This window comes from Mixophyes fleayi, chromosome 5 (genome assembly GCF_038048845.1).
Source record: "Mixophyes fleayi isolate aMixFle1 chromosome 5, aMixFle1.hap1, whole genome shotgun sequence".
In the NCBI taxonomy this organism is placed as follows: Eukaryota; Metazoa; Chordata; class Amphibia; order Anura; family Limnodynastidae; genus Mixophyes; species Mixophyes fleayi.
In genome coordinates this window covers 139580093-139607845 of record NC_134406.1, presented here as the reverse complement: position 1 = coordinate 139607845, position 27753 = coordinate 139580093, and the positions used below count along the sequence as shown (strand labels likewise).

At 38.3% G+C, this 27753-nt stretch overlaps 1 protein-coding gene across 1 annotated transcript in view; it reads right to left on the bottom strand.

Moving 5' to 3' along the window:
• Positions 1-27753, bottom strand: part of LOC142158677 (dynein axonemal heavy chain 5-like) — a 363541-nt gene that overhangs the window by 151735 nt on the left and 184053 nt on the right. Inside the window, exon 55 of the mRNA XM_075212884.1 lies at positions 19625-19779. Within this exon, the coding sequence (XP_075068985.1) occupies positions 19625-19779 (155 nt within the window). The remainder of the gene's footprint in view (positions 1-19624; positions 19780-27753) is intronic.

The following is a 27753-nucleotide window of genomic DNA, read 5'->3' as shown; positions in this document are numbered from 1 at the left end:
TAGACGCCTGAGTATAGATGAGAGATTGGAAGTATGTTTGTTTTGCAGTGTCCAGAGAATTTTTTATAGGAATAGTAGATACCAGTATATGTGATATAATCAATAGAGGTACAATACTTACGCCAGTGACGTTTTGCTTTACGAGAAAGTTTTTGTAGAGTTCGTGTTACTTTAATGTGCCACGGTTGGCAACTAAGTCTACGCGGAGTACGTAGAATCGCTGGAGCCACTTGATTAAGGGCAGTTGCTAGGGTTTGGTGAAAATAGTGTACTCCCCTATCAGGGAAGGAGAATGTAGAAATTGGGGAGAGAAGGTGTTGAAGTGAGGTGGAAAACTGTTGAAGATCAATAGAGTTGATATTCTTGCGGTTGTGAGGAGGCTTGGATGAGTGTGACATTGGGGAGGGTAAAGAACTGGGGGTGAGTGAGTAGCTAATAAGGTCATGAGAGGGGGAAAGGAGGGTTAAGGAAATTAGAAACTGAGCATAGTCTAGAGAAACAAAAAGGAGAAAAAAGCAAAGTTTCTGGTATAAGGTGCACTAAATCTTCTAATAGATAATATCGATAATCACCATCCTATAAAACATAACTTTTATTAAGTAGTAACTTAAAAGCAAAATATACTAAAATATAGCAATTAAAATCCCATGGATATAACTTAAAAGCTGGATACACTCAATATAGTACCTATATAATCCCACTATAAGTTATATGGTACAGAGGTATAATAGTGGGATTAATATGAATAAGTCAGATAGTAAATAAAGAAACATACGCCATAATAAGCAGTTATGTCTCTAATATAATGTCTGTTAAATAACAGGCTATACAGGCTGGTAATGTTCAGCTAGCAGATAGAGGTTGGAGCAAAATATCCCAATTGCCTCTTGCTTGATTGAATTGCTTGATTAGGCAACAGCGAAACGCGCGTCGGCGTATCAGCTGGCCACACTTGATATTTGTACTAAGAGGAGTCTGATTATTTAACTACCCCTATAAGCCCAGAGTTAGAGGGGAAACCTAGCAGGCAGTTAAAAATATACTCCCCATAACAGCTATTAACAATTTGTGATAGCGCCTCTGGGATATCTACCATATAGCGCTATTGAGTGTGCTGCAGGGTAGATTACACTACAACTGATTATAGATTGGCAGGAATTAGTTGGAAGGGATTGCATACTAGCAACTATAATTCCAAAATAGCGTTTCTGCTATACTTTACATGTTACGCTACTGAATGTGCTGCAGGGTAGTTTCCATTTCAACTGATTTGCAGGATTTAGTCAGAAGGAATTACATACCAGTGTTTGTGATTTATAAGAGGCAATTGGGATATTTTGCTCCAACCTCTATCTGCTAGCTGGACATTACCAGCCTGTATAGCCTGTTATTTAACAGACATTATATTAGAGACATAACTGCTTATTATGGCGTATGTTTCTTTATTTACTATCTGACTTATTCATATTAATCACACTATTATACCTCTGTACCATATAACTTATAGTGGGATTATATAGGTACTATATTGAGTGTATCCAGCTTTTTATTTATATCCATGGGATTTTAATTGCTATATTTTAGTATATTTCGCTTTTAAGTTACTACTTAATAAAAGTTATGTTTTATAGGACGGTAATTATCGATATTATCTATTAGAAGATTTAGTGCACCTTATACCAGAAACTTTGCTTTTTTCTCCTTTTTGTTCAGATTACACTTGGAGTTTCAAGGTTGCACCCCAATTACCAATCAAGAGATCCTATTTAGGAGATATCTATAGGGATATGTGTATTATAATTGGGTAAAATCTTATAGTCAGTGCGGTGATCCAAACTCTACTCTACATAGTCTAGAGAAAACAAGATCAAGACACTGGCCATCCTAATGAGTAGCAGATTCAATCCACTGGGAGAGGTCAAGTGAGGATGTTAGAGAGAGTAGTTTGGAAGCAGCATTGGAACGTGGATTAGAAATAGGGATGTTAAAATTACCCATGCATGCAAATGGACTAATCCTTTAAAAACTAGATCTGACAGTTACAGTTGTGTTTCTATTTTTACATTATTAGATTAACCATAATTGTCTTGCCTCCATTGTTGGATTAAATCATTATTGAGGAGAGGGTAGTATGAAAATAATGTAAATGTCTCAATGTTCTCAATCTATTTACTATACTAGTGTATGCTGTTTTCTGACAATCTGCATCAGTGAGCGCAAGAGTTACTGTTACCTACAAGCTTTCAATGTTAGTATCAGTAATAATTAAACAGGCAAAATTGAAATCAATGCCTAATATCATTTAACCCCATTACAATATGAATTTCTTCTCTCAATATGAAAAAGTGATAATTGTAGCCACTTTGGTGCCAGTTTTCATAATCAGAGCCAGTGTCACGAGTCACAGAGGCTGAAGGCCACTTGCTGATATTTGCACTGCTATGCTAGGAGGCACGGAGTCTGAACACACCCCTGGTCTTCACCAGGGACCCCCACAAGGGAGTTTGGAGTTTGCTGCAAGGGACATGCAGGTTGCGGACCTTCAAGCTAGCCATCAGCTGAGGGGATGGTGAACAGACGTGGTCGTGCAGGCAGAGGTCAAACCGTACTGGCAACCGTGGTATCAAAGGGTAAGGCAGAACCAGGGAGAGCCGAGTCGGTACACAGGAGGTCAGTCTGAGAGCAGGGAAACAGGCTGGAACGCTGGAGCATAGGAAGACCTAGATACTCTGGTGTCTAACTAGTGTTCGAGGCAGGTTTAAATAGTGGAGCCCAATTCCTGACTGGTAGCAGTGGAGGCGGCAGCCTGGACAGCTGACCGCCGACAGGAAGTGCAGGGAAGCATCCCATTGCTAGGAAACGAAGATGCGAGCGGACACACATGCGCACAGCAACCTTGAGGAGTGAGGACGGCGTCCAGCTGCCTAGCAACAGACAGCGCTGTCAGCAGAGGAAGGCGTCTGTCCCTTGCACTGATGGTGAGTGTGGGGACGGCGCCTGACAGTCAGCTACATATACATACTGTGGAATAAGTGGTCCAATGTCTATTAATCCAACAAATACATATTTATTTGTAAAGAAGAAACTTGCTGAATCAAAGGTCAACTTCAGCCTTGTGCCTACTGTGGAAATGATGTGGGAGTGTAGGTGTTGCTGTTTCTAATCACTTCGCTACCAAATCACTTAGCATACACTCATAACTATACCATTTATAGCCACAGCAACCTACTTCCATACTCCAGTAACCCCAATATTGACCTTAACAAGATATCTGCCTTAGCTATGTTAATGCCTGCACAAGGTATGGACCGAACACTTTTGCTAATAGTGTACATAGTGAAAAACATATATTTATAGTTTCTTACACTGGGAAAATAATTCCTAATCAATTTTAGTTTTCTCTTCATAGGGCATATTGATTTTAGAGATAGAATATGAACAGTTAGCAACCTGTTAGTGGGATATACAATTTTCTTTCCTCCTCCTGAATGTGAATTAATAGCCCTGCAGTGTTCATGTTTGTAGCAGTGGTGATTGTTCTGCCTGAGATGTAAGCTCTTTCCATCCCTGGCACAGCGTGACCGAAACATTTAGAAAGATAAACTGCAGTGGGCCGTGGGGACAGGACATAATCAATACTGCACTTTCTGCACGTTGTGATGCACAGATACAAAAAGCAGCAATCCAATTTGAAAACTGATTTCAGATAGTTACACTAGTCTGAAATCATTTTAAGAATGCATCAATCAACAAGACATAGCCCAATAAAACCTACATAATGTTGAGATTAATTCTCCCTGTTCTAACGCCTGATTGTTCTTTCACAACACCAATCATGGAGATCTAAGCACACAACAGGTGAAATCTGTATTTATGCTGGCAGAAAGCTGTGAGCAGACGGAATCTAGTACCTTAAAATTATTATGTTGAATTCATACAACATCAGCTACATAATACATGTTGACAGGCAGGCCAGATACGTCTGGATAGGAAAGATTCTGCAAATAGACTTAATCTGTGAATTTAACTTTCACAGGTATTTCAAAACCACATATTTAGCCTAAATCCTGGTATTATAAAGACACATGATGAGTTTGTTAATTAGTTAATGTGCATATTTAAAGTTACATGTAATTTTTTTTAATGCAGCATGGCAAGTGGAAATATCCAAGTTTTACAAATGCAATAATTCAAAACCTGAGTTTTATGTTTCATTGTCAGATGCACATTAGTCATAATGTGGGTATGTTTAACTGTTATAACTAATGCATATACTTTACAATGCACATATATAGAAAATACACAATTATTAATGTTAGCCGGTGTCATATACTACAATTAGCTTTAAATTATATTTACACTGCTTGTACACATTTATTGTCACTCATACCCATTTTTTTTACACAATTTAGTAAAAATAGTTCAGATCGTTGTTAAACTTTTCATAATTTTAATGCTAAAGCAAGGTAGCAAAGTTAAACTCCAATGGGAACTGAAATACACCTAACCACATCACACACTCCTTACCCAGACACCTCTGGACTAGCCTTGTTCTGTCCTTGTTACTCAACAACAATTGATGTGTTGATTAGCAACATCCGATCTATACTAAACAGTGTACTAGACCCATTGTTGGTCCCAACATTGTCATCAATCCCGGCTCCCCAGCAGCCCTGTCTCTCCACTTTATAGTGCCTCCAACATAAACATTTGCCTCCTTTACCTCCACTCTCACTCAAGTGTAATGCGTCTGGTCTTTGATCCCCTCTTTTCCACTCACAATTAGCCTTGCTATATCCAGTCCCAACTTTCTACCCCTTCACTTTCACCCACTGACTGCTGCTGTGCCAGTTCCGTCTTACTTCTTCTCCCCTTCACACAAGAACTGCTAAGTTTGATCCACAGCTCCTTGATTATGAGGAGGTCCATTTATATTGGTATGCATTGAAGTGATTGCACCGGGCACAAACCACAAGGGTGATCCCAGCCTGCTCACAAATGTATTTTAAATTCAGTCACAGTTGGCAATTAATTTCATATATTCGCACAGGACAAGATAGATACATGCAGCACAGTGGGCCGCAACAGATGTGTGCTGCAGGAAGATGCTCAGCCTGCTGTCTGCCACCACCACACTACAGTGCCATAACTAGCAGAGAAGGTGTTCAGCCACCGCTTCAAAGTGCAACAAGAGATATAATGTATGTTACAGTTTGAAATATTTTTGCCTATAGAATTTGATTAGTTTTCCTCGTCATACACTAAATTACATTGTATTATATCTAAACATAAACACAGACCTAATAAGTCCTTCTAAAGTATACGATTTGTTTTGTTGATATTGACTTTAGTGATGATGAAGTAGAGGGAATAGATACTTCTTAGTAGAACATAGGTTATCTCCAATTATTAGACAAGTGTGAGAGTACTGTTTAGCCTTGGAGATTGCTAAAGTTAAAATTCATTAAAATGCATAGCGTGGATGTTTCCCATCATACCCAACCATTTCAACTAAAATATAATCACCTTACTTAAACTAAATAACAACATGGACACCAAGTTAAAGTTTGGAAGAAGAATATAAATGTATTGAAATTAACTGTGGACTGGATGGCGGACGAGAGCAGGGCAGTCAGACTATGCAAAGGTAATAACAGTGGAAAGATCATACCTTATCTATTGGGCGGTGCTAAAATCTGTCCAAGCAGCCTGACTACACCCCCTCTGAAACTGCCGGGATTAACCGGCACATACAGGCCAAGGGGTCCTCCTCACAGGCGGACCAACCATATGTTGACACTGAAGGGGGGTAGTGAGCTGTGACTGTATGAACGCAGCACCATATGCAAACTTACTGACTGCAATGCTCTCCTACCACTAAGCGTAATAGATTACCAGAGGCAAAACGGGGTATAACCCTGACTACATAAAACTTGCCGGGGGGAGGGGGGTGGGGGTGCATCCGGATGCAGGAACAAGAGGGAGAACTGCAGAATCTGGTAAGTTATAAAGATTCAGCAAGACCAGCCTCTATTGGTTGTTGTTTCTTGTATGCAACAGTTGAAATGGTGAGTACTCCTGTCACTCACCAGCGTGATTTTAACTACGTTCTGGCTAATTGCCTCACTTTAACTTAATTTGTTAAATGCTGGAACAAACCGTTCGAAACAATAAGCCTCTGGTCAAATTCAAGTGGTCTTATTTTACTTATAGTTTTAGGTTCTTTCAATTTTTCCCTCATGGTATAATTTAAAGAATTTATTTAAATCAAGAAAAGCAGGTGTTTGAACATATATTGTATACTTCACTATTAGAATAATTCATAACAACTATGGTGTTAGACATGTGGCTGTACATAGCACCTGATCTTCTACAGACATTTGGGACTCTTACACAAGGATGCTCACTTGACACGTTCAACACAGTCGTAGAGCCGAGTAACCAAACTATAGCACTCAATATATTATTATGGAGTTCTATCAGAGTGCTCATTATGTACATAGTGCACTATGCTGTATCAGCATGGAGATTTTGAGAACAAAATTCAAAACCTCTGTTAAAATCTAGGATAAATTAACAGGTGTTTTTAAATCCTGTGTTATAGAAGTATGATTTTTTGCTACAAAAAAAATAAGCTGACTCCTAGATGACTTATTTTAAGGATCTATATAATTTTGTCCCCTGTAGGCTTATCTGTATTAAAAAATTTACTTTTTGAAAGCAACATAATCTTATATTCAAGAAATCATGTTATTCTATTTACAGAAAGCAATCGTGACTTCGTGTTGTTTTATTGGGAAAAACAAGAGAGACTAATTGACTGCAAGTGGTATAACAATTAATGAGTGATTCATTTGTTGCTGTGCTTTCATATGCTGTCTAAAGTGAAAAGGTAATACTGAATTCCACTTATAAACTAAGATACAAAAACAGTTGGGTAAAAATGTTTCATGGGGAATGCTTACTAACCAAATATGTCACAAATATGAAAAAGAATAACTGGAATAGAAATCACATAACTGAGCATGTTCCAAGTTGCTATTTCAACTGAAAGCAATGGACTATTTATTTTTTAAGAAAACCCATTTTAAGAACCCTATATTATAATTAAACAGCTACAGTTAAAATTCAGGGATGGATACTTCTTATTCATTCAATGTTTTATAAATTAACATTTTACATTGGCTTATTTATCCTTTAAAGAACACTAATTTTATAAGTGACACATATTTTCTCTTTCTGGGACACTTTTCTTATTAAGAAAACTGGCGAGATGTTTCTCCAAGAGCAAAACTTGTCTGACACTTTCATTAATTCGTCCTACTGTTTTAGTGTCCTATTAATACATGATGAAGGCACTATGAAAATACAGAACATGAAAGAACAATCTGGTTCTATAGAGGTTACAGTCCTCTGCATCAGCATTATTTAAATTCCTCTTATTTTCTGAAATGTTCCTCTGTATCCCCTTATACCTCTCAAGTATACTAAGTATCAAGACATGAAAGTACCTTTGAATTGCAAATTTGATGCACAGAATGAACACTTCGTCAAGCTTTTTCTCTGGGGTATAAAGTAAATGCTCACATATAATATTTACCTAAAATGCAAGTAAAGGATTTAATGCATTCTGCTCCCATGCAAACACAAAGTTATTTGTTGGACTTTTAAAAACATCCCAAACAGACAGGAGAGGGCTGGCAAGTTTTAGCCTGTGGGACAAGACTCAAATCAACAACTTATTAGGCACATTTTAAAGGGAAAAAAATGCAGGTGGCTCAGTGACCCAGCCCAAGGTAGCCCACTAAGGAACCGGCCCAAGGGGCAGATGCCCCCCCTGTCCCCCAGCTCAGCCTACCCTGCAAATACTAAGGAAAAGGCTGAATCGGTCTATTCTTATGGTAAGTGACACTTTGAAATATTACTCATTATATTACTTTTATAATTAGGATCACTGAAATGTAGGAATAAGGTAACTTAATTTAAATTTGTTTTCTCACTTTGAGACAACCAACATCTTTTTATTAAGTAAACTTACAGTACGGATAGCAGTTGCCCTTCGGAGGAGGTGGAGGAAAGAATTTTCAGCTCTAGAGGAATTTTGCCACCCTAGGGGTAAAGAGTTGCTGGGAGGTATGATTTGAATGTAGCTACTGATTGGACTACACACCTCTGGTCCGTTGAAGTTTGTTTCTTCTACCCAGTCACAGCCTCCAGAGTATTGTCAATGGACTGACATATGGCAATGGGTGGTGGCTCCAGGGGGACTCCAGTTATATGCTACAATGTGGGAATGCAAGAAGAAGAGGAGATTTGTCCCAACATGGGCAATCCCATTAATTACGTAAAAGGGATGTTTGAATATATTTCAATATTATGAATTCTGCTGCTAAATATGTGGAAATGATCTCTGGTAGAGGTAATGTAATTATATATATTTAACTTGTTCTTCAGGATGAAGAAAAATACTGGAATAGATCTTATTTTTAAAATTAAGTTTGCCAAGCCCAGATAAAATAAACCTACCTGCATATCAGAGTGATGCTGTGTTCAAAAGCTATAGCTTAGTAAACCTATGCAGTTATTCTCCAAGTTTTATGATAATCTTCCTACTGTAGGCACTGTTGAATTGTAATCTGTGACTGATACTTCATTACAACTTGCCTAGGCAATCAATACATTATGAATGCTCTATCTCACTGTAAGGCCAGATGCTGATTATAGTGTTCCCTTGACCGCATGAGTTAATGAAATTCCTATAACAGCTTTCTAAGGCATAAACCACAAAGCATCATAGTTTGGATGAAATGTGTACATAAATGCATGCCACTGCAAATGCTGACGGAATGCAGTGCGCAAAAAACGATCATGCACTATGCTCATTATTATTGTTATTATTAATCATATGAATTTTATACCATGCAAGTAAATGCAATTGATGAAAACCTGGAAAAAGTTTGAGTAGACAAAGACAGAACAGGAGGTTCCCCATTCAGCCTCATAATGACAGAGATTGTGCTTGGACAGATATCAAGTCCCTCACTTTTTATGAAGTGAATGGACTATGGTGGCTCACCTGAGTTTTAGAACTGGTAAGTAGTTAAGTAAATAAAATGTATCAACTTCCTGAATTCTCTGACTAGCGACTATTTGAGAGAAAGTGTGCGCGAGTCCATCTGTGACTTTGCCAGGAACATTTACATAAATGAAGTATTCAGAGAAGTAAGGTTCTATTTGTCAATTTTTTTGTTAACATGCATTTTACTGAAAAATTACAGAAAAATAGTTAGTCACAAATAATTAGGTGTCCAGTTTTGCCTATAGAGCTTGTTTAAAAATGCCAAGATTAGTAAACATTTATCATAAACAAAGGATCAAATTGTCAATGTCTTGTGAATGGAAATGAGACACGCAAGACAAATTTAAAGTGCAATTAAAGCCAGTATTTGACAAAAAGGCTATATATTATACCAGTTTCATACTGCCGCCCCGGCAATATCCCGGGTTGTTAACCCGGGATATTGCCGGGGCACAGGGCAGTATAGATAACAAGATTCCCAGGTCGGGTGGGTTCATACTGCACCTGCCCGACCTGGGTTTTAGAAAAAAAAAAGTGTAAAAAAATGTTTTAATTAAAAAAAATACATAACAAATGTTTACTTAACTTATTTTCAGCCAGCGGTGTCTCCGGTGCGTTGCCAGCTGTCAGGGGGACCTCTGGGTACTAAAATGACGTCATTTCTAGTCCATTAGAAATGACGTCATTTTAGTACCCAGAGGTCCCCCTGACAGCCGGCAACGCACCGGAGACACCGCTGGCTGAAAATAAGTTAAGTAAACAATTGTTATGTATTTTTTATTAATTAAAATCTTTTTTTTTTTTACTTCCCCATTTTTTTTTTTTTACAGTATGAATGGTGAGACCCGGGAATTACAAGGGTTGCACCATTCATACTGCAGGCGAGCGGGGTCCAACCCGGGAATTACCCTTCGCAAAATCCCGGGTCTAAGTCCCGGGATTTTAGACCCGGGATTTTGTGGTTGGACTATTCATACTGCACCAAGACCCGGGTTTTTCAGCGTGCCTCTGCAAAATCCCGGGTTTTTGGTGCAGTATGAATGGGGTATTACTGAGTTAAATAACATTCTTGAAATAAATGGTGTGTTTATACACAACTATATACTGTATGTCTACCTGTCATCATTCCTCTGCAGCTGGTTATATGTTCAGAGGGAGGTTCTTTTTTAACTAAACAGGCAGGCATTGGTGACTGCTATCCAGCCTTGCTTTGCAGAAATTTACTGTAGCAACTGATACGTCTTTCACTGTAAAAATAGTTGAACCTTATGGTAGCCTGTGTAGTCACTAATGCGCAGGATGCATCGGATATAGTGCAAGCTGCACTGAGGTTTGTGACTGGAAAATTCTATATTTTTATTATAGATTCTATAATAGCAAAACCAAATACCTAAGAATGTGCTACTGGTGTGAGAGAATAAAACAATGAATAGTTATTAAAGGTACAAATATATGTGAAATACCTTAAAAAGCTATAACTACAGATATGAGAACTACGCCCTTGATATAAGAGTGAAGAAAAAAACAAGTGTTTCCCATGGAACATAGACAATACCAGGATGCAAGACTAAACGGCCTGTAAGACATTACGCAGTACTGGACAAAGGATATTGCCTTATATGTAGTTATTGTTGCAAAGAAAGATTTGCTAAGCTAAAGAGACTTACTTATAAGTACTTGTTGTTAACTAGTTAATGCTTGCGCTTAGGTATAAATAAAGGAGCAGTCTGAGAAGTCCCAGCAGAGCTGATTCTGAAACTACAACAACTTGTTTGTTTCATTAACATCCTCTCCAGTTGACTGAATTATGCTGAAAGGAAATCAGGGATCAATAATAGGGGCACCAAGCCTCGGTATCCCAACACTGAATAACTGCAATTTTAATGATTTGTGATGGATTAAAATTGCAATTATAGTCCTGAAATTGAAATAAATGTAAATAAATCCAGCATTATTTGTCCTTTCAATCAATGAAAGCAATACAATGAAGCGTTACATTTTGTTAATATCATAGTTGCCTACTCTCCAAGAATGTTGAGACTCACAAATTTCTGGGAGTTCTCTTGGACTCCCAGGAGAACAGGGCAAACTCCTGCATCCTGGTCACTTCATTAGAGCTGAAAATGGTGATGTTTAGCTGAGGGCGTGGGGTCTAATGATGCCATTCACATGGCCACGCCTCCAGGACACAGTAGTGAAATCTCACAAAGGGGAGATCTCAGACTTTGTCAAGTATGGTCAATAACCAAATATTGTTAGGTATGTTCCCAATAAGCTGCTGAGCCATGTCTCGACCTCATGGGCTAAAATTTGCCAGCCAGACCCAATGAAAGGCACATGTGTAATGAACCCACAAAATTGCAGATCATTATCTATAACCTAATAACTTAAACTAAGTACAACAATATGAAGCTTACTTAGCAGCGTGAATGAAAAAGTAAAGTTGCCACTGTATGTAACAATGGTGTTTTCCATAACAACATATGGCAATTTAAGATTTAATAGTTTACACCTCCACCAGGCAGTTAAATAGTTTCCTTTCAATATATAAGTGCTTCAGGCAAGGTTGTAGTTAGAAATTTTGCTACTACATTTAAATCGAGAGGAAAATATGGCTTTCACGATTTTGAACACCTGCTATTGTTAAGTATTGAGCATTAGTGAATTAATAATTAAAATAAAGCCATCAGGAAGAAGCATTTGGTAATATTAACATCATTAACAACCATTAGTGCTATTAAACAATTTGACATACTGGTTGAGGAAAGCCATATAACAAAATAATGATGTAATTAGTGATTGATTTATGCTTTCATGTAATAAAAATAAGTGTCTTACACTGCAATCCCATGCTTTAAAATTACACTGGAAATACACTTTATAGAAAATGCACACCATGCAATTTGTATATCCTGTTAAACTATAAATAACTAAACATAGAATATATTCCATTTTGTCCCATTACACAGATTTTGATGACAAGACCAAAAGTATCATATAACTGCCTGCCTTAGAGTGTTTTTCCCAGCAAAGATGTTGTATAGGTTGAGGTATAGACTAGGGTACCCATGCGACTTAGTTTTCCGAGGACAATTTACTTTTTTCACCCAAAATATTTTGCTCACATGTTTATTTCCCATTATTCAGATTCCAGTTTCTCGCAAACTAGGAGAATAGGAAAGGGATAGCTTGTAAGAAATGTTCTTCTTCATTTGTCAGCCAAAAGGAATTATATAGTGGATTTTATGGCCTAAAGTTTAGGCTCTAAACAAACTTAAGGGTGTTCTGATTTTTCATTTAAAAGTATATGAGCCCTGGGCTAACCTCCCTTTGTACCGAGAATGGCATGCAAAGCCATAGTAGTTTTAGATTAATCGCTCTTAAGCTGCATAGACTTTGCAACTTGTGATGCTATCCTCTGGATTGAACAACCAGTTTTGTATGGGCAGATCTGGGCACATGGCAATAGGGCTGAACACAAATTAATTCTTAAGGGGCTCATGTTACCTCTTGGTTGAAGACTACAGTCATGGCCAAAAGTTTTGAGAATGACACAAATATTTTTCACAAAGTCTGCTGCCTCAGTTTTTATGCTAGCAATTTGCATATACTCCAGAATGTCACGAAGAGTGATCAGATGAATTGCAATTGATTTTAATGTCCCTCTTTGCCATGACAATGAATTTTATCCCAAAAACAACAACATTTCCACTGCATTTCAGCTATGCCACAAAAGGACCAGCTGACATCAGGTCAGTGATTCTCTCATTAACACAGGTGAGAGTGTTGATGAGGACAAGGCTGGATATCTCTCGGACATGCTGATTTAGATGGAACAACAGACTGGAACCTTTAAAAGGAGGATGGTGCTTGAAATCATTGTTCTTCCTCTGTTAAACATGGTTACTTGAAAGGAAACACGTGCATTCATCATTGTGGCACAAAATGAGCTTCACAGGCAAGGATATTGCTGCTAGTAAGACTGCACCTAAATCAACCATTTATCGGATCATCAAGAACTTCAAGGAGAGAGGTTCATAGTAGTGAAGAAGACTTCAGGGCGCCCAAGAACGTACCACGAGCAACAGGACAGTCTCCTGAAGATATTTCAGCTGCAGGATTGGGGCACCACCAGTGCAGAGCTTGCTCAGGAATGGCAGCAGGCAGGTGTAGGTGCATCTGCACGCACAATGAGGTGAAGACTTTTGGAGGATGGCCTGGTGTCAAGAAGGCCAGCAAAGAAGCCACTTCTCTCCAGGAAAAACATCAGGGACAGACTGATATTCTGCATAAGTTACAGGGATTGAACTGCTGAGGACTTGTGTAAAGTCATTTTCTCTGATGAGTCCTGTGTCATGCCAACAGTAAAGCATCCTGAGACCATTCATGTGTGGGTTGCTTCTCAGCCAAGGGAGTGGGCTCACTCACAAATTTGCCTAAAAACACAGCCATGAATAAAGAATGGTACCAAAACTTCCTCCACGAGCAACTTCTTCCAATGATCCAAGAACAGTTTGGTGACGAACAATGCCTTTTCCAGCATGATAGTTATCACTTTTGCCTTATGGCAAGGTGCTCCAAGTGGCTCAGGGATCAAAACATCGAAATTTTGGGTCCTTGGCCAGGAAACTCCCCAGACCTTAATCTCATTGAGAACTTGTGATCAATCCTCAAGAGGCGGCTGAAGAAACAAAAACCCACAAATTCTGACAAACTCCAAGCATTGCTTAGGCACGAATAGGAGGCCATCAGTCAGTATGTGGCCCAGAAATTGAATGACAAGCATGCCAGGGTGAATTGCAAAGGTCTTCAAAAGGAAAGGTGAACACTGCAAATATTGACTCTTTGCATAAACCTAATGTCATTATCAATAAAAGCCTTTGACACTTATGAAATGCTTGTAATTTTATTTCAGTATACCATAGCAACATCTGACAAAAAGGTCTAAAAACACTGAAGCAGCAAACTTTGTGATAACACATACTTGTGTCATTCTGAAAACTTTTGGCCATGACTGTAAACACAAAGGGCCTTCTCTCTCTGTGATTCCAGTACAATCATCTAGAACAATCATTTTGGGATTTCTGCTTAGTGGATTTTGGGATTCATTTAGAGTTGAAACATTTTCAAACATATGCGGAAAAATTCTCACACAATAAATTGCAGATTACTGTGATTAAGTTGAGTTACAGATACCTCAAAATACGTTCAACAGAAAGCATTATACCATTACAAATGCGAATGTCGCATTGCCCTATTCATACACAATGTAATGTAGCGAAGTGCTCTATACACAAAAGAGAATAGTGTTGACAGTGTTATTAATTGACAGTGTTAATAATATAAGTGAGGCACATTTTCCATATAAATTGGCTGCACATTACTCTTAATCTCAGTAATAAGTCAAAATATTACATTTAAACAAAGAAAGAGACACCTATTTGTAATAACACATCAGCATGCATTTGAAACAAGTGTTACAAGCCATAACTACCAAATCTTACAATAAATCAGGAAATAACTGTGTGCCACAAGCCTGGAGGGCTGCTTGTTGCCCAATCATGGTGCTAAATAGTGCTACAGGTGTCATCATTATCATTATTACCATATATTTATATAGCGCCACTAATTCCGCAGCGCTGTACAGAGAACTCACTCACTCACATCAGTCCCTGCCCCATTGGGGCTTACAGTCTAAATTCCCTAACATGCACACACACAGACACACAGACTAGGGTCAATTTGTTAGCAGCCAATTAGCCTACCAGTATGTTTTTGGAGTGTGGGAGTAAACCGGAGCACCCGGAGAAAATCCACACAAACACGGGGAGAACATACAAACTCCTCACAGATAAGGCCATGGTCGGGAATTGAATTCATGAGCCCAGTGCTGTAAGGCAGAAGTTCTAACCACTTAGCCACTGTACTGTCCCATTGTGTATCTTTACATAAGGCCTCCGGTACCCACAAAAGATACACCTCCTAAAAAGTGTACTTAGGAGTCTTAATAGGTCACATCATCATGGGGCTTGCAACGCTGCAATGTACAGACCATTGCTGTGCCGTACGAACGCTTGCTAAGATACACTTGAATCTTTGTGGTGTGTATGCGCAGTATGAAAATGTGTATATGCACAAGAGGAAATATGATCAACAAAACACTTTATATTAGCAACTTCAAATTCATTATGGGAACACACAGTCATAGCGCTCTCCATGAAATATGCCTAGCCGCAGGTGCAAATAATAACCTTCATTAAAAAAGCTATACATTCTTACAAAACTTGAAATTTCAGTGGTAGTTGCATCGGTTGTAATTTTTCTCCTAAAACACCACTTTATTTAGCTGTAATTATGTCTTAAGTGAATTATATTAGTGAGGGTAAGTTGGTACAATATTTATTACATGTGACACATTTCTGTGTTTATTTATGTTTGTATGTTTACTACATTGATTTAAAATGAAATGCGTTGGTGTAAATGGTGTCACATTGGAACTATAAGATATAGGACCAGTTTTTCACTTTGATAAATGGCCCATCAAGGTTTATACTATGGGGTCGATTTATCAAAACGTGGCAATAAGGCAGATTTGTCATTGCTGCCTATAAATAAAAATAAATAAATCACTTATCCCCGCAATTTAACAAGAAAACATCGCTGAGGCAGCTGAGCGATGCTAGCGCAGATGAGAAACAAAAATCTGGCCCTGCATTGTAAGAGCCGAGTCAGTCTGTGCAGAAATGCACATGTGCGTAGTTAGCCAGCATGCGCATTGGAACTGTAAGCCTAGATATGGGAGGGGGGAGTTTTAAAAATACATTAAAATATAAATTAATAATAATAAATTAATACTTTTTTCAAATTATAAAACATTTTTCCATTAATTTTTATGATGTGTCTATTCATCTATTCCAATAAATATTCCTATCATCATTTATACAACACAATACATATAAATAAATTCCTAAGTCATTTATTGAAAAGAAAACTATTCAAATAGATTAATTCAAATACCAGTTTACCATTTTGTTTCACTTTGGACTACAATTTGCATTTTAAAATCAAATTGTAGTGGACAACATATGTCAAGCTTTAGAATGCTTTAAGTATACACATAGTGATAACAGATCAGTCCTATGTCGTCATTGCTAATACTTTTACCAGAAGATCCCCCTCTTCTAGCAAAAAATTGTTTGTCATCAATGTTATAACAATACAATTTCAAGTAACCATTTTTATCTATATTTATTTATTAGGAATCAATGGGTGGGAGCATGCTAACTTTTTCTACAGAAGCCCTGCACAGCAGCAATATCTGGCTTAATTTTATCTCTTGGTATATCCACGCATATTTATCCTATAAAATATTAGTAATTAGTGATACTATGAAGTACATATTGTATGCAGCATAGTGACAGGCTACTGTGAATGAAGAAATAACAGTAAAATCTCCAACTCCAATGATAAAACTGAAAAAATTGAGACATGTTGGGCACAATTGGATCCACAAAGTTTAGATGCCAACTAAGTATATATTCCTCAAGTTTACTACCACCTAGGGAGGGCATGGATCATTATAGCCTCACCCCCTCCCTGAAGTGCAGGATGCTGCACAATGCAGCCATTTTCCACAGAGTCTCACAACACTGGCTGAAAACTAGGCCTGCGTGACGTTTTGCAGCGGTGTGTGAGCAGTAGGATCAATGAAAACTTGCAACCAAAGACATTGTGGCTTTTCATTGCTTCATAAATTTAAGTTATACAATTTTGAGAATTATGTTCCTTAACTGCCTCCCACTATCGCACAATAAGAGAATCTTGTTCCCTTTCTCTGATTAGACTGAAAGCTCCCAGGAACAGGGTCCTTTTTATCTATGATTTTAATTTCAATACAAGTATAATGTCTGTTAACCTTTTGCCAATTGTACTGTGATGAATAAGATAACGATGCTTTATAAATACGGTATGGTAATAGTAATTATAATAACATTTCAAACTAAATTGTGATTAAGTTAATATTATTATTAATTAGCATTTATTTTACAAAATATTGTTATGCATTGGGTACACAGGTTTGTCATTCAATTGAGTGTGCAGCTCTCTGAATAAAAGTTGTATTACATATAAAGTAAAGCTGTAAGATTTTATTACACTATAACTCATGTAATATTTAAATCTAAATTATGGCATGCTACAATGCCTAAATTCTATATAACTATTTAACTTGAAGCAGATTCTCATAAAACACATTAATTAGTAGTTGATAAGACGGGTGCAGTAAGTAATTCCAGCACTGGAAATGCCGGCACTTAACCTGCCGAAATGAACATGTCGATAGTGTGATTGGCAACACTGACAATGTCAACATTGAAAGAGCAATGGAGGCGGGTCCGAGATATAGCCGCCAGACCCGCCTCCATTACTGTTTTAATGTCGGCATTGTGATTAGCAACATTGTCAATGTTGCCGATCACACTATCAAAATTGTGAACCTGTCAGCACAATGGAAGAGTCGGCATTTAGCCTGAAAACATGTTCACGTTGGCAAGTTAAGTACCGACATTTCAAGTGCCAGTATTATGATCGCCACTGAATAAGACAACCCCAAATGACCTGTAATTACAAATTTGGAGGATTTTGGAAGGCTAAATAATGAGGTGAGTCAGGGGAGGCACTATATTAGGTGTTAATGTTGAACCATTAATAATCTTCCTGTACAAATTGTGGTGTAACCTGCAAACCTGGCCCTGAGTGGACAATTGATCATGTGCTTCAATAGTACAGTAAATCCAGTTTCTTACACTGTACACAGTAGGTTTGTATTAATCCTTCTAACAATGGCACAGCCCATACATATGGCTTTAGACATTAAAAGAAAACACCATTTTTACATGTATTATATTGGGTATAAAAATGCAACAGCTTGGAAAGCGGATTTTTTTTATCAAATTATTTTTCTTTTTGCCTTGCAGCAAATGACCGAATGCTAATGCATTATTAGTTTCTGGTGTCAGCCTTGGTAATTACTGATGCAGAAAGCAATACACACACATGTGGATTGCAATGCATTTTTTATTTTGTTTGGGGATATCTCTTCAGAATCCAGGATTGAACTGCTCTATTAGTGCAATTGTGGTTTCAACATGAAGAGAGCGAGAAGTGGGTGGCAGTCAGAGGTGAACATAAAACATCTGTTTCACTAACCCATGCTAGTCTCCTTATTATATGGTAAAATGCTTCAGACTCCTTATAGCAAGATACAAAACTGCTTCATCTTCAGTCTGCATTAATAAGTGTCTTAAAGGAGTTTGACTCATTATTTACTAAATCGTTAACAGCTATCAGTCAAGAATCTTTCCTTTCCTTTTTACATAAAATCTGTCATCACAGCAAGACATATATAGAAACATGCAATTATCCTGTATTCTGCTGAAGGGTCACCAAACACATTAGTCAGCTGAAGGCTGCAGCACAGAAATGCAACTGTATACAAGTTCCATTACTTTTAGATGGTATCTGACAAATGGATTTTGTTGGTAATATTATAGTTACCAATTTAATTTTTTTTAAAAATTGAAGATAGTTTCGTAAACAACGGCAATTTAGATCGACTATCTTACATTTAATTAGGAATTTAGCAAATATAAGCTAAAAGATGTCCCTATATTATGGGTCACATTATTTGTAAACAAAACAAAAAGTCAGTTAAAGTTTTTTCGGTATATGAAAGTATTCATTTTAGCTTTTAAATGATGTTAAACTTTTAGCTGGCTGTATATAGCACAAATAATGTACAGATTTGCAGTTTATATGATCATAATTCACTGTGATTCAAACAGATTTTGATGATTGGAGTGCATAGGGATTTCACAGAAAGCAATTACCAAACTAAACAATAATTATTATTTTTCTCATGTGGTGTTACTGAGGGTTTAATTGTCTAGAGAGAAATCTACATAGTCTGAATTACAAGATAAACTAAATCTATGTGGGATATTTATCATAGGATGATAAGCCATATGATCACTGGCAAAAAGAATGGCCGGGGTTACCGCCAAAGCCTATTTAACAAGCATCACAGTAATACATGTATTACCGCAATGCTTGTTCTTTTATTGGCATCTCAGGACAGGAGGAAAATTAATGAAATAATGCTTTATTATTTAAATACAGCCATGTTTCAATGGTAAATACATTTACCCTTGCTTGCTAGACTGATATGTATAGTAGATTCCACACATGGGCTGAATGGGCGGCAGGGGGGCATTTGCCCCCGGGCCGGACCCATAGCGGACCTGCTTGGGCTGGGTCACAGGGCCACCTGCATTTTTTTCCTCTAATATAGGCTGTTGAGTCGAGTCTTGCCCCCTGGGCTAAAATGTGCCAGCCCTCCCCTGATTCCATATAACATATTTAATACTACGGGATTTAGAATAATAACCCTCATTAAGGTGTTTGTCAGCTTAGCCTACAATAAAGGGGTGGTGCATTTTTTTGAGAATCATCTGCTAAATTATACAATTTTGATTATCAAATATGTACCTTGACAGAGTAATCTGAAAGCTCTGATATCCAGCTATAAAGGAAGCCAGTCTAGTTAGGCTTTGTTTCCCTGATCCTCCAACACCCACCAGCAATGCATTTCCTTGAGGGGTCCGTATAATGCGGGAGATTTTTACCAGATGAATCATTGCATCCTGAAAAATAAAACAAATGTTAATTAACATTAAGACCAGTGTAACATATCATACAGGGACATAAGATATAATAGTGCAAACAGTACCTGCAAATAGCACTGTGGAGGAAAAATCAATACTTTTCTTGGAAATAATGCAAAATAAAGGGAATAAGATTTTATTTTATTTTGTTGCCTCTTGCATTTAATATCAGCATTAAGTCATAATAAATGAGCTAAAGAAAATAAAATAAATAAATTTGATATATTGGTTACATTATTTGTTTTTTTCTACATTAGCCTTAGATGCTCTTGAGTTCCTTTACGCACCATACTTTCAAAACACCACTCTTTCTAGATTTCTCATTGAGTACATAACCTATGTACAGTGTGTTAGCACAAGAAAGAATTGGTGGTCCCAGAACCCACCTGAACACATTTATTGTCGCTTCTTCCATGGTAAAGTTATAAGTGACAATAAAAGATAACATTTCTGTTAAATCTATATATAATACAACAGTTTTAAGTATAGAAGTTGCAATAAATCAACTAAAAATATATTAAAAACCTGGTACCAAAGCCTAGAAATTGAGGTCAGACGTGTGATACTAATGTTACAGTCTATGTGTGAATCAGTCACACGTTATCTATCAATCACGATCATGGTGGTTATCATCTTCTGTGCTTTCATTCTCCACTTGCCGATAACATAACGTGGCAAAGTGTACACAAAGAATAGACAAGAATTTAAACCAGGTTTGTTTTTGTTTTTCCTTTTTTTTTATTTATTTTTTTAACATTATTTAATTACATTTTATTTAATTATTTAATTCTTCCTTATTTTATGCTGGTCACCTAATTATTATTGAATAAATAATATTAGGTGTATTTTCACTTTACCCTTAATGTTTATTTTTTAACATGGTATTCCTGAAGACATGCATGTAATCCTCATGTATTAATGTATTTAATGCTTAGTTTTAAAACATAATAAAAAAACAAGCATATTATAGATACAAAGGCAACTATTTTCCTGATATTTAAAATATAAATACCAGTCAGTTTTTTTTCTAGGAGACACAAATAGGTTCTCAGTGCTTTTAACTATACAATCTGTCACCATTCAATGTCTCGGCTTATGATGACATGGCATAATGAAACTCCCAAATTCACATTCTAAACTTGAAAGAAAATATATTGTTGCGCTCAACTGACTATACCGGTTACCAAGCAGCAAAGGATGACATACAAAGTACTCTATGTAGTGCGTTGCCAATTTCAGTACCATGGCTTTTCTGGATCAATATCCTGCAGCGCATTTAAAGAACTTATACAATACATTTAACCTTTCAGAATGTGGCAAGGCAGCTGCTGCTGAATAATGAGTAGAACAAGATAAAATGACATTGCGATTTCCACATTACTCCTTCCCGTTAACAGAACAAAGAGAGATAAACAATTTTATGGAACTGGTTACACACATTTGACTTCTCTTGTCTGTTGTGCTCTGTGTTATGCATTATTTAAAAGCTGCTGCTAGCAATGTTTTTGTAAAGCATAAGAAAGCCAATCTCAGCCATTTAAAGAACACAGGTTTACTCACATTTTGCAGCCTCTAGGCCATGGTGGGCAATTTTTCTTATTGAGAGTGTATATTATAACTCCTATATTATTACATATTTTTAAGTATTAGAGTAATAATAGCATGGGTATAATCTAAGTTGATGTATACAATACCTGTTTAAATGATCAGTTAACATAAATACTATACAATCATGTTTAACAATGAATCTGTTATATGCATTAAATACTAATGTGACACACTCAAGTATGTGAAAATTACAAGTAAACCAACTTTAGGTTTGAGGCGAGATTCAACAGTAATATTTTAATATTGAAGAAGCAAACCCACTCTGTTATCAAAAGATTCAATCTCATGGCTGTTGACAGGCCAACAACACACTTTTTCCGCAGCGGAAACCGCCAACAATTGAATATGCCCCAATGGCTCCTCACTTCCTAAGCTCTCAACAACTGCTGAAGGGCCAAACTCCATTAATATTTATAATTCAGCAATGCAAGTGCCTTCTTACAAACATCTGTGTGCTTCCACGCTCACTCATGCGAAGGCTCCTATTTTGCGAGGGTTTTTTAAAAAAACAAAACCCAAGATATTGCTTTGATAGTGTTTGCATAGTCTAGTAAACTGGCATGTGCTTAATAGTGCTATCCTGACACAAGTGACTATAACATATTCTATTGTCACTACCCATGCTAATTAGAGTGTTTAAGGGATCTGAGTTAGAGGAAAATAAACATTTCAAGTTAAGTGTCTTTCAAACCAAAAATCAAAACTGGTCTTGTAATCAGGGCACATGTGAACTAGGGATGCTCAGGCTCGATTTTTGAAAACCGACGCCCCCCGAACTTAGACAATCCGGGTACCGAGCCGCTCTGTACTTTTGCGCGTCCTCGGAATTGAAACCGAGGGAAAACGCCATCGGATCTCGCGAGTTTTGGATTCCATAAGTACCGTCCCCCATGGAAATCCGGCACCATTTCACAGACAGTCACAGAAGGGGTAGCAGCGTTCTTGGCAGTCTCCAGTGCCATTGCTCAGCGTCATTACTCACACAGAAACAGAAGGTGTGGCAGTGTTCTTATCAGTCTCCAGTGACATAGCTGTGTGCCACTACTTATACAGAAACAGTAGGGATGGCAGTGTCCTTGTCACATAGCTGTGTGTCATTGCTCATACAGAAACAGGGTTAGCAGTGAGTGTTCTTGTCACTCTCCAGTCACATTGCTGTGTGTCATTGCTCATACAGAAACAGGGTTAGCAGTGAGTGTTCTTGTCACTCTCCAGTCACATTGCTGTGTGTTATTGCTCATACAGAAACAGGGGTAGCAGACAGTCTTCTTGTCACTCTCCAGTCTACAGTCACATTGCTGAGTGCCATCCATATGGTCTCCGATCCGAAGAGCAGGAGCACCAAGCAGCTCCTGGTACCAGTCACGATGATACTAGTCCCTCTACATCATCTGCTAAAGCTTATGAGCAAGTGCAAAGTTGTTTTAAGTTTGGGAAACAGAAAAAAAAGTTTTTACCTTGGTAAAGAAATCTACACTTGTAATCAAGGCAGAAAAACATAAAATTGCTAACATGCCATTCTACACACGCAGTGGCAAGGAAAGAATCGGACCTTCGCTTTTCTGTATGCATCTTCTTCTAAGGTCTGTCATGACGATGCAAGACCTTATCATTCTGAGTGCAAAAGAGGTGCCCAAAAACTTTTATGTGTAAAAGCCAAGCTGGAAAAAAACCAGTAAGGCAGTAAAAGAAACTGTATGCTCAGAAGTTACAGAAATCCCTGAGGAGAGTCTATCCATGAGTGTTATATCTAAGCCTGGCCTTTCTGATACTGTACTCCTTTCACCATTTCTGTAAATGTGTGGATGAGCATGCCAAGTGTAGCCAGTGATACACAAATTGAGGATACTACTTTGGATTTGCAACAGGATGAGGGGGATATTTGTGTAGCCGATGACGGCGCTAATGAGGATGTTGATGATGATGTTGTTGTTTGTGTAAGTCCAGCAGCAGTGGAACTAGTTCTTGCTAGTGAGAAGAAGAAGGCCAATGCCATGACTAGGCATAAAACCAAAAAATCCACCTCTTAGGTGTGGAATTATTTTTACCCAAATCCTGACAACCATCTAGGAATGTCATCCATGTTAAACCATTTGAAGCAAGTTCATAGCAAGCAGTTGGGAAAATCTGAAACTTATGCTAAAAAAATAACAACAAGCAGTCCAGCATCAGCTAGCTCCCTTCTCTTAGCTAAATCCTGGCACCTGCAATCAATACCAACAACATCTTCTTCATCAATATCTTCACTAGTGATCAGAGTTAGTCCTGCATTCAAGTTTCCAAGGCTAGATGACTCCTCCTTTATCCAGGATTCCTCTGAAGAATTCTTGACCGCTCGGCCCACTGCTGCTGCTACTGCTGCTGGTGGGGTGGATCTTCAACCCAGAAGTAGATGAAGAAAAAGACTACTACAACAATTGACTGTTAAACAATCCTTTGCAAGAGGAAGCAAGAATAAAAGCTGTGACACACTGAAAAAGCGGATCACAGATGTCATGGCGACTATGCTAGTATTATATCTGCGTCCAATTTCCACAATTAACGCAGCTGGTCTTAGACCGTTAATTGAGGTCTTGTGTCCCCGTTACCAAATTCCATCACAACACCATTTTACTAGAAAAGCAATTCCTCACATCTACCAGAAGGTTCCAAAAAATGTAATTATTAGGCTACAAAATACCATTCTACCCACTGTACACTTAACAACAGATATGTGGACAAGCGGAACTGGGCTAACTAAAAATTATATGACTGTGACAGCCCACTGGGTTGGTGAACCGCCCTCAGCAGCAGCTACTCTGTGTATCCCTGGCTTCACTAAGAGGCATACCGCTGAAAAACGAAGGGATGTCATTGTAACATGGCTTATCCATTTGGACTCTCTTCCGGGTATGTCATTTCTGATAACGCTACCAATATTGTGACAGCATTACAGCTGGGTGAATTCCATTCATTGCTCACACAATCAACTTGGTGGTACAGATCTTTTTGAAAATTGATAGGGTCAAGCAGGAGATGCTGTCTGTGGCCCCAAAAAAAATTCTGGACATTTCTGGCATTCTGCAACAGCATGTAGGAGCAGCAGCTACGAGACCGATTTAACTTGCCCTGCCACCAATTAAAGCAAAAGGTGGTATCAAGGTGGAATTCCACCCTGTATATGCTTGTAAGGATGGAGAACCAGCGAAAAGCCATCAACGCTTACTCCGCAAGCCATAACATTGGGAAAGGAGGAGCAATGTATTTTAGTTTGGTGCAGTGGAGAATACTTTCCGTGTTGTGCGTGTTATGCTGTCTGTGGCCCGTAAAATATCTGGACATTTCCGACATTCGGCAACAGCATGTAGGAGCAGCAGCTACAAGAGCAATTCAATTTGCCCTGCCACCAACTGAAGCAAGAGGTGGTGACAAGGTGGAATTCCACTCTGTATATGCTTCTGTGGATGGAGAAACAGCGAAAAGCCATCCACGCTTACTCCACAAGCCATCATCATCATTTATTTATATAGCTCAACTAATTCCGCAGCGCTGTACAGAGAACTCATTCACATCAGTCCCTGCCCCATTGGAGCTTACAGTCTAAATTCCGTATTATAGACACACACTTACACACAGACACAGACAGACAGAGAGGGAGAGACTAGGGTTAACTTTGATAGCAGCCAATTAACCTACCAGTATGTTTTTGGAGTGTGGGAGGAAACCGGAGCACCCGGAGGAAACCCACGCAAACACAGGGAGAACATACAAACTTCACACAGATAAGGCCATGTTCGGGAATTGAACTCATGACCCCAGTGCTGTGAGGCAGAAGTGCTAACCATTACGTCACTGTGCTGCCCAACATTGCCATGACATTGGGAAAGGAGGGGGGATGTAGTTTACTCAAGCGCAGTGGAGAATACTTTCCGTGTTGTGCAAGGTGCTGAAACCATTCAAAGTAGTCACCTGTGACGTAAGTTCAGTCACTGCTAGCTTGAGCCAAGTGATTCCCTTAAATAGACTTTTGAAAAAGCAGCTTGAGAAATTGAAGGAGGAGATGAAAAAAAGCAATTACGCCAAGTATGTCAAACTTGTAGATCAAGTACTTTATTTGCTTCGCCAGGATCCAAGAGTTATCAACATCTTGAAATCGGATCACTACATTTTGGCAGCTGTGATTGATCCTAGGTTTAAGTGCTATGCCTTGTCTTTATTTACAACTGTCTCAGATCCCAAGAGATGCAATGACCTCCTGGTGAACAAGTTGATAGCTCAAGTAGTACATGACACAATGGCGTCTCCTCCTTCAGTTTCTCAGACTACTGCTGCTAGGAAAAAAACTAAGCTTTTCCAAGAGACCCAGGGATGATGCTGATAAGTCAGCACAAAATTTTGACATCTGGTCTAAAAGAATTATCCAAAAATCGGGGCACCTCTGCCGTAACTCTACCTGATCCTATTATCAACATCTCCACTGAATAGTGGAGGATTATTTTAATGACAGCATAGAAATTAGAGATGCTCACTGACCCCCATGTTTTGGTTTTAGTTTTGGATCTGGATTACCTTCGGGTTTTGGTTTTGCCAAAACCGCCCTTGCGTGTTTTGGTTTTGGATATGTATTTTTTATTTAGAAAAAATGCTAAAATCACATAATTTTGCTGTTTTTTTATCCTACATTATTATTAAACTCACTAACACTAATTTGCAGTCAGTTTTGACCACCTCACAGGTCACATTATTATTTTCATACACTTTTGGACCAATACTGCAGCGACCTAGCTGGATGGTAAGCGACAGAGCAATGACTCTCACACACAGCAGTTCCTAGCACATCTAGGACACATTAGCACACAGCAGTGGCAGAAAAGAAAAGTGGTGCAAGATGGAATTGTCCTTGGATCATGAAACTAGTTATGGTTCATTTGATCGCTTCACCTGTTTCTTGGATAAGTGAGGTAATTCTACAGCCAATACATGGCAACGATCGCTCCACTTGTTTCTTGGATAAGTGAGGTAATTCTACAGCCAATACATGGCAATGAGCGCAAAATGTGGAATAGATAATGATCATCAAAATGAACTACAAATTCCACGAGGAAGGCTTTTGCCGGCAATTACATCAAAGTACAGAATCTTCTGTAATGGTAGATTCCAGCGGGGATGATTTAATATTGTGTGAGGATAATGTACACACTGATGAGGGTGAGGATGACAACAACATCTTGCCACTTTAGAGTTCCTCGACAGCACTGTTAGCTTAGCTGCTTTAAGCCCATTGTTAGCTTGTTTTGTGGGGGGGCCAAACAAACCAAGCACTTCAGCAACAAAAGTGGCACTCCTTGTCGCTGAAGTGCTTGGTTTGTTAAACTGTACCTGCTACACCTCCTGTTTCTCTGTGAGTTTGTTAAACCTTTTTAACACATTTCCATGGACATTTCCATCTTGCACTTTTCTTTTCTGCCACTGCTATGCGGAAATGTTTCCTAGATGTGCTATGAACTGCTGTGTGTTTGTGTTGTTGCTCTGTTGCTTAGCATCCAGCCAGCACGCTGCAGTATTTGGCTGAAAATGTATGAAAATAATATTGTGAACTGTGAGGTGGTCAAAATTGACTGAAAATGACTGGAAATTAGTGTTATTGAGGTTAATAATAATGTAGCAACGAAAAAGAGCTAAATTATGTGATTTTAGCATATTTTAGCAATTTTTCCAAAAAATACAGATCCAAAACACACGAGGGTGGTTTTGCCAAAACCAAAACATGAAGTTAATACAGATCCAAAACCAAAACACGGGGTTCAGTGAACATCTTTAATGTGAACCCTACTTTATGCGCATGGTCATGATTACCTGCAATTCACATAAAATATGTCTAATTCAAGACAAGACTTGGGCCCCAAATGGTTTCTACTATGCAAAGTACACTTTAAGAACAACAAATATCACTTTTTGTGCAAACACAGCACAAACTATGAAATCCTATAATTTCAACTCATAAGCATGTGCTTCAATGTCTTTATGTTGCTCTTAGCAAATTGCATTTTATGGGCCTGAGTCATTAAGGAGAGAAACTAAAAAAAAGAGTAAATTTGCTCCTGGACAAACCTAGTTACAATGCAAGGAGCAGGCTCGGCGCTTCCATTAGGCAACCTTAGGCAAATGCCTAGGGCGCCGGGACCTGGGGGGCACCACTGACTGGCTGGTATGCGGAGGACCGCGGCCACCGGCTGTTTGAAGTTGTCGGCAGCCGCTGGATGAATACAGTGCATGGCGGGAGCCGGATGGATGAAGGGGTTTTCAGGCGTCAACTGTGTACAGATTGATTCCTGCTCTAGTCACTATCTGATATCTCTACTGACA